The sequence below is a fragment of the Leptidea sinapis genome, chromosome Z, assembly GCF_905404315.1.
Source record: "Leptidea sinapis chromosome Z, ilLepSina1.1, whole genome shotgun sequence".
Lineage (NCBI taxonomy): Eukaryota > Metazoa > Arthropoda > Insecta > Lepidoptera > Pieridae > Leptidea > Leptidea sinapis.
This window is the reverse complement of record NC_066312.1, coordinates 13895763-13904744: the sequence shown is the minus strand read 5'-3', so window position 1 is coordinate 13904744 and position 8982 is coordinate 13895763. Positions and strand designations below refer to the sequence as shown.

At 35.8% G+C, this 8982-nt stretch overlaps 1 protein-coding gene across 1 annotated transcript; it reads left to right on the top strand.

Annotated features, from left to right (window-relative positions):
* The first annotated feature begins 2394 nt into the window (after window positions 1–2394).
* On the top strand, window positions 2395–6198 carry LOC126978569 (uncharacterized). The gene is made up of 2 exons (XM_050827523.1): window positions 2395–2654; window positions 5970–6198. The coding sequence occupies exons 1-2, from the start codon at window positions 2511–2513 to the stop codon at window positions 6135–6137; spliced, it is 312 nt and encodes a 103-aa protein (XP_050683480.1). The 5' UTR covers window positions 2395–2510; the 3' UTR covers window positions 6138–6198.
* Window positions 6199–8982: the final 2784 nt, after the last annotated feature.

The window sequence follows — 8982 nt, the reverse complement described above, 5'->3', positions numbered from 1 at the left end:
CAATACAATAGGTCAAGAGATGTATTGCCGCATTGCCCACCTTTGATATGAGAGTATTTTATTTTGTAACGTTCAGTTGGTGGTAATTGTTACGCCCTGCCCATAACAATGAAGTGCTGCTCAGGATTCTTAAAAGACCCAATAATTCTGAGCGTCACCACAATTGCGCTTGTTACTTTGAGACTAGATGTTAAGTCTCATTTTCCCAGTAATTTCACTAGCTACGGCGCCCTTCAGATCGAAACGCAATAATGTATACACATTCACGGCAGAAAGAGCCGGTATCTTCTGCAAAAGAGCCTTCCACTGGTATATGTAGTATGCTCTAGACGAGAGAACTTTATAGCAGGACTTGGGCCCAGGTTTCTAGTTTTGAGATAAAGGTAAAATAAATATTTTCTCTCTTGAGGTGTTGGCTTCTTATGTCAAATTGGAATTGAACTCGTGCTCTAAGTTCGCTGAGTAGAATCAATCAAATTGTATCTGTGAATCTTTATTCCATGCATTTTCTTCAAATTTAATTTAGTAAAAATTCCTCATCAACCCTTTCACGGATTCATGCTCAGTCACGGATGCCTTACGGCCGTTACCAAAATTCAGTCTATCTCGGGTTGTAGCTTATTTGAGATAAAAATCGTTACTATCGTTGACTTTTCTGTCCCAATAAACTTATCGACGGTGACTCACCTTATCCGTACACGCTGTCTATCAATGGGAGGACGTGTAGCTTACCAGCGTACCAGCTTACCAGCGTAGAAGTTTGTATGGCAATTGCAATTCACGCGTCCCAATATAAGGCGATAAGAATGACTTATCGGGTATATTGGGACAGTTTCAATTTATGATTAAGGGTATAATGAGGGTGCTGCCGCCACGTCTTACCACATGCTTTATTACCTGTGTATGACGATATATATACGATACGCAGGAACCAGAGAAAGAAAAATATATTCAAATTCAAATATTTTTAACTCAAAAAAACTACCACCCATTCCAAAATGAATGCCTCAGACCTGAGAAGAATGGGTGCAACAAACTCAGCGGGCTTTTTTTTCATCGAATAAGTATGTTTACAAAGTAATGTAAAAATTGTAGTGCAAAATAATTGTACAATTAAACTTATTATTTAATAGCCCTAGGGCGGTCATTCCATTCCCAATCTGTGGTATCATTAAGAAAGTCATTTATGTTATAGTAACCTTTACCACACAAACGTTTTTTAACAAGTCTTTTGAATAACGTGATACTTTTGTTTTGAACATTTTCTGGGATCTTGTTGTAAAAGCAAATACATCGCCCCACAAAAGACTTACTAACTCAACTTAGCCGAGTAGTAGGCATCATCAGTTTATGTCTGTTCCTGGTGTTAACGTTATGGTTATGACAGTTTCTGGCAAATTCACTTATGTGCCTATGAAGAAGAAGCAACAGTCAAGATGTTAATTTCTTTGAACTTTGCTCTCAATGATTATTTAGGGCCTAGGTTATAAATAGCGCGAATAGCCCTCTTCTGCAGCACAAATATTGTATTAATAAGTAGTATAAGTTGTAGTGCTATGACGCTATCGCGCATGTGCCATAATTATGCGATGATTCGCAACATAGGCACAGTCGTTTATCAGTGATTATCTACTATCTGTGACATGACGTTTCTAACTTAACGAAATCTATTACAGCCATGCTTTTTGTAAAAAAAATTACATGTAATATTGGTAGCTGGACAAAATATGTATACGAGTATTATGCAGCTATGACAAAATAATCTAAGCTGTGGTTTTCCTCAAACTGTAGTACTTTACAGAGCTTGACGGCGTTCTATGGTTGTATCCTATATACACTTATTATCATTTCTAATGCGTATCTCATATAACACAAATAAAAAATAGCAATCAAAAATCAGCTGGCAGTGGATTAAAAAAACACGAAAATGGCCGCTGCTGTCACAATAAAGGATAATTTGTTTAAAATAAATAATTTCTTTTGATCCTTTGGTTAATGGAATTAATTATAAATAAAAATCTCTTTGAAAAATAATAAAATATATTTATTATTATTTATATGCGATATACAATGTTTATAACAGATTTTCTGAAATATAGTATATTTTAATAATAAACAAAGTAAGGCCAATTCATTCATCTATTCTCTCTTTTGGTTGTTGACTACATATGAGTGAGTGAGATTACACTCATTGATGTAAATTAACATGTTAATGTGTACACTATCGTATTCTCCGATTTGCAGCACTTCCTCCTGAATTATTTTTAATTTTATTGGTATCATTACATACTGATTGTACATTTTTTTAATAATTAGGTATCTAAAAACATCCTCAATAAAAAATCCCTCTACCAAAATATATCTTACCATTTGTCATTGTCATTATGTCATCATGATAGTGGAAAATTTGTAATAAATTAATTGCTTATTGTTTTGTTAGGCATTCAAAATTGCGAGTTATATAAAACTGAAGTTTATTTTAGCTCCAATATTTAGAATTCATCATTGTAATGGCGTCAACGAAATTAAAAGGTAAACCTAGAAACAAATCTGATCCGTGCCCATGGCTTTGTAACATGGTCCCGGTGAACGTGCCTGGTCCAGGAGCAGCCCAAGCCATGCTTCATCCCAGGAAAGATGTGTTTGTACTTAAAGTAAGTATCATACTCAAAATACCTCACTATTAAGATGCAAGAATAGCAATACATTTATAATAATAATCTAGGCTGGACTGATCTATCATCACGGACAGAACTATCATTGCTAATAAGCCTGATATTGTGCTGGTAAACCGGTTAGAACGTCGAGCGTTTATTGTTGATATCACCGTTCCGTGTGATGATAACCTCGTGAAAGCTGAGAAAGAGAAATGTCGAAGTATCTAGAGCTAACACACGAGATGTGGAATGTTGATTCAACAATCATTTTCCCGATAGTCGTTTCCGTAAACGGTCTTATTGAAAAGATCCTCAAAGTCATCTCAAGATGCTCTCGCTAAATAAATGGAATAATAATAATAATTTTAATTCAGAAAAAAAACTATAAGAATTGTAAGTAAAATGTTAAATTAAGTTCCTAAATTATGTTAGTATAATTATAACTAAACAGGCACATGAAGACGCATAAATTCCTTTATAATTGGCGCATCATAATGACTAGCAATGGTTTACAGAATGATGTTAGGGCTACCCCGCAACCTCTTCAGCAATGACGCGGTTCTTTTGCGTTGGGTGGCATGGAAGCCTTCCGCCCTCGCATCCGCGAACATTGCCGAAGCACTGCAAAAGCGGGGCAGCCCCAACATCAACCTGAAACCATTGTTGTACTGAACGCGAAAGGCACTAAGCGTTCTTTGAGTATATCTGACCCACAGGCTGCTCGTATAGAAGGTTTTACAATATGCTTTGAAAAGCGTTATCATTACCTCACTGCTGCATCGAGCAAACCTGCGAGCCAGCATATTACTCCTCACCGCCAGTGCCCTGCGTTCCCTCTCAATATCCATTTGGTCTTCGAGGTCCTCGGTGACTTTGTGTCCAAGGTACTTAAAATGGTGAACTTTCTTAAGCTCAACACCATTCAGTTTTATTAGTGGAATATTACATACATCTTTACCGGAGACTCTGAAGACCAAATAGTTGCTTTTTTGGCAATTATATTTGAGCCCATGTGCCATCGCATCTATCATAGATAGCTTACAGCCTTCTTATAGAGCCTACACTTGGACCCAGCAGCACGATGACCCGCGTAGCTGATGTTGTTCATACAACACCATCAACCAAGCAACCCACACGCTCGCCGCTGAGCCCTACTATGAGCTCGTTCACATACAGATTGATTAAGAGTCAAATACAGAAGGTAGCTATTTTGGGGACGGCACGCATCGTGCGGAAGTTCCTCAGTATATTGCCCTAACCACCGATAGAATTGTTCTGAACCTACGCCGGTAGAAATCTATTTTTTATATTTATATTCATAATGTTATTACTTTTTATAAATATGTTATAATTATAAAAAAAGGATATAAGAGAAATTAAAATAAAGAGTATAATAATCAAATATATTGCCTCGAAGTAAATTTTAATATACAAAATCTACTTATGATAAACATACATTAAGATAAAGGGGAGTAGGCTCAGCTTATGATGCTTGAAATAATAATTTCATGTAGCGCTGGTTTTCAGCCATCCCCATCTCCCTAAGGTGTTAGGTGGGATACATTGTAATGTAATCTATCGCATTATCATTTCAATAGCTTCAAAAATATTTCACAAATTTTAAACGCTTTGCTGCAATCTTGTTTTTTAAATTTACAAACACATGATGACGACTAAGTATTCATGTTTTTTTTAAATAGACGTAACTCACCTCGTATATAAACCTCATTGTATTACAATGTCACAATAGTATCTTCATTATCAGATCGTATGGCTTAAATGCAGTACAATTTGCAATCTCTTTGCGTCAACCCAAGAGGTGAAGAGGTTAAATTTTCACAATTCAAGCGGAAACGTATAACCTATGCAGCGTATGATTCAAGCATAAAGGTTGAAGTCATGCGACCCTTATTGGATCTTTTGTATCCTTTGTTCATCCATTTTTAGCATTTCCCTAGTCTGAATGTTTTTCCAGATGCTGGTTCCTTTCAGTGTGACATAAGGATGGGCCAAGATGTTCTATCAATTTCGTCTCAAAAATAACACTTCGTGAACTCCTTGAGCCCTATGGTACGCAGATGTTTGTTTAGAATGCAGTGATATGTAATTGCGTTGTTTATAGCCCTTCTCTGGTTTCTATTTATAGACCGCACCTTCACAGAGAATCTTCTACCAAAGCTTTTCGAAAGAGCCTTTGAACATATTTGTTATTTGCTTTGGTTCCTGGCAAAGTAACATAATTGCTTTTTTCTGGTACAGCTCGACAACCAACAGTATGGTCTGGTCTGGCGCATTGGGAGATCTTGCTGTGCCTTTCTTATCTAGTAAGTCAGCTACTGACTTTAGCTCCACAGTGTCCTAGCCCCCATTTCCAAATAGGTGGCACTAGAGTTACTAGCTTTATGATCGCTTTTACGAAGAACCACCCCACTGTCCCACTGTTTCACCGACCCTAGTTTACTGGAATCTATAAAGCCTTTGAAAATTAAAATGAAATGAAATAAAATCCACTGGTTTCAATAATATTGTGTGAAGTGATTTGGTTAAAATATAAATTTAAAAAATGGATGCTTTCAAATTGAAGTTACTTCCGTCACAAGTCCGTTTATCGCCAAACTAATAATAATATTTTATATTTAAATACACCAAGTATATAAATATAACCCCAAGTATTTCAATGCCCGGCTATGAGATGTGAGACTGGAGTTATCAAAAGATACAATGCTTATTAAAATTAATTAAACTTTCTTGCGCGGTGTTTTAGGGGCGAAAGAATTGGCCATCTTCAAAATTAGCTTTCCACCTTATAGATCCACATTGTTTCTGTTATTCCCCTAGAGCTCCAAGAGAACGTGGATGATAGTCATCATGATGTGATGATACTACAGAAGTCTATTGTTTATACTCCAGTACAAAATAAGACTATAGCTTGCTATTTGGGAATGCCCAAACCGAAAATTGGGCCTTAAGATAGGGTTTAATAATCATGAAGGCGAATAATAGACTACCATTTAGACTTTCTTGACATATTCGTCTACCTTAGTTCGTTGATTGATGAAAAATTAATAGATTGATGAAAAAAGTGTTAAAAAAACTGTCAAAATCGCAGTTTAGGTATTTCACTCGCACTCTCCTATTCTAGTATTTTAAGTAATTCCGTTTATAGCACTCCATAACGTTGCCGTGTTTTGGTATAAATATCCACAAAACATTTCTATGAATGGTTGAACGTCTTAAGACATTAAAACTTGTAATTCCAATTATCAATTAAAATTATAACAATATATTTACTTCCGAAAACGTTTTTTTAAGGTGGCAAAAGTTGGAGCGAATGGTGATAGGCGCTGTAAAATGGAACTAGAATTAGTGACTCCGAAAGGTCCGGAAAGGAAACCTCCAGGTCGTTGTGACACAAGGGAAGCCCAATGTGAACCAGAATGTGATTGCTGCTGTGCGCGAAAATTAAAGAAGAAAAAATAAGCATGCTTCATCGACAACTATACAATTATATTTATCATAAATAAAGCACATCTTAAATTGACTTTATAATTATTATTGGCAGAGCTTTTCTACGAATCCTCCTCTTCGTAAACTCCCAATTTATCAATTTTAAGTTAGCATCATTTTGCGAAATTTATCTTTGGAAGCTCCTGTCGCTGTGTAAATAAAACTAGTGGCGTGAGTCCTTGCTGGTCAGTCTGAACAGTCAGTTATCAACAATTGTCATGTGCGCGTATTTTGTTCACATTCAATCTATTGTACGTTTCTTAAGGGACAAACCAGACTTGATAGGTGATTTCGGGGATTCCGAACCCTGTATGTGAGAAGTGCGAACTCATAGCAATAAGCAAATGTAAACCGAATCAATCGAATAAGTCGTTTCTGGGACTATACAAGATACGAGATACTTTACAGAATTTTTGATTTCTATCAATATTATGTTAGTAAAATAGAGGACCCATTGTTACCATGATCACTATACCTACATATCGATGTATCATTGATATTTATTAATTAGGTACTGGCGCTCGTCTCTTATATTCAGATAGAAGGAAATATCTGGAACGACTGTGACAGACGTTCGGTCTTCAACGTCACATTTACCAGAGCTAATCGAGGAAATACTACGTTAACTCACACCCTGGCTATTAAAATATTGCTAAGGTAATTATGTTCGTAAGTGAAGAATGAGTAAGAAAGGAATAATAAATAGTCTTGATAGACGATCCAGTCGGTTCTTAGATGAACTGACCAGTGCCACTTTGATAGGCTTGACATTGACACTCGTACCAAGTACCTCTTAAATAGTATGACTCATTTGGTTTCAAAGTCAACAATAGGTCAGGGCTTGATTATCTTCATGGATCTTGATATGCTACTGTGGTGGTCTATGTGATTCCAGATGTAAAATAAAGGACATCTCCAGATACTTTAACTGGTACATCCTCTGAGTAATGAGAACAACATGGGTTTTGTAGAAACGTTATCTTGAACGAATGATCTACAAGTTTTTTCTTTACACCAAGAAGTCTGTCTGATCTTCTGCTTATTATTATTATATCTTATTTTTGCTTATAGCAACATTTTCACATGGAACCTTTCTTAAGCAGCATAATTCAAATATGGGCCGGACTCTTCCGTGTGTCTCATGTTGGTGTACCAGCAGCTGTTTGATGGACACTTCAATTTCAACCAAAACAACCGTATAGTTTTACTTCGGCTTTTGTTTTTACTTTTGAAGCGAACAAGCTTGATCTGAATCTTTTTAATAGAAAGCAGACGCGTGCAAGGCTGTTTCGTGAACTGACTCTTTTGTCAACTGGTGTTATAACTATTATAATATATATTAATTATTATCAAAGCAGCTCGAATTGTCGAGGACTTGAGGAGCTTTGTGAACGGCTGTATCACTTGGCGTTGCGTAGAGATGTCACTTCCTTGTGTGACTTCTACCGCATTTATCACGGGGAGTGAACCGAAGAGCTGTTTCACCTGATTCCTGCCGCCGAATTCCACCTTTGCACCACACGCCATAAGCTAGGATATCATCCCCACCTTCTGGGTGGGTGGCGGTCCTACACAGTGCGGTATTCAAGGAGCTTTCTACCACGTACTACAAAACTATGGAATAAGCTTCCTTGTGCGGTGTTTCCGAGACGAAACGACGTGGTTACCTTCAAAAAAAGCGCGTACACCTTCCTTAAAGGCCGGCAACGCTCCTGTGATTCCTTTGACGTTGCAACAGAATTTCGGCGGCGGTGATCACTTAACACCAGTTGACCCGTACGGTCGTTTGTATGTATAAGTTTGCGTAAATAAAAATATTTCATTCTATTTCACAAGATAACAGAATCAAAGACTAAAAGCAAAGCTAAGACTAAACATAATATAATACAGACAATTAAACAGTGTTCGGTACACAGGAAAATGACGTTAGAAGACACTTTTGCTATTGATATGCTGTAGGCGTTAAAATTCAGATTCGGACAAAATTGTGTAGCCACTAAGGCGGAGACATCGTAACATGAAAACTTTCATGAATCATGAAATAACAAATGTTTGATTAACCTGGGAAGTGTTACAAATATTATTTTAGTTTTCTCTGTAGTTTTTGGTAGTATAGGAAATAGCAGAGGTGTTTGCTCATAGAGCTTATTTCCTCTACTTAAAAAATTTGAATTCAAGTTATTTCTTTTAGCTCTAATAAAATAATATAATATGTCGTAAGTTTGTTTCCTTTCTTTACAAATTACAAGTCTACGGGTCATTTTTAAGGAAGTATTTAAAGTCTCAATTTCAAAAGATCTCAGACGTAAGTTTTTGGTGTTAATTTTAAGCTGCACTTTTTGAAAAACAGTTGTATGTATTCCAAAAAAGGTTTCTTTTATAATTGTTAACTAACTTTACGAATTAAATATAGATTCGTCAACAATAAGACAGCCCAACAACTATTGGATTTACTGTGTTTTCGACTACATTCAATTAAGAAGTGGTACCTATACATAATAGATATACACAGTACACACTGTACTCTTTTATTTTTTGTGTGTTTGTTACCTCACACATTCACCGAATCAAAATATTTTTTTCATTTGAGACTAACTTCAATGTCTTATATAGATTTTTTTTTGGTTTAATCATTTTAAAATAGGTATATTAATATGATGCATGTTTAAATTAGGTATTGTTTTGTAATTGAATAGTTTATTTTTTAATTTAATATAAAAACTGCTCACCAGTTGTTTTAAATTTATAGATATTTTATTGTTCGGATTAAATCGATACTTATGTTAAGAAACGCTGATAAATGCTCATTAAATAGAAC

Bases quoted from the DNA above. Each gene is read 5' to 3' on its own strand.
- LOC126978569 (XM_050827523.1), top strand. From the start codon at position 2,511: ATGGCGTCAACGAAATTAAAAGGTAAACCTAGAAACAAATCTGATCCG. The intron at 2,655-5,969 runs GTAAGTATCATA...CGTTTTTTTAAG, and splicing joins AAGATGTGTTTGTACTTAAA to GTGGCAAAAGTTGGAGCGAA.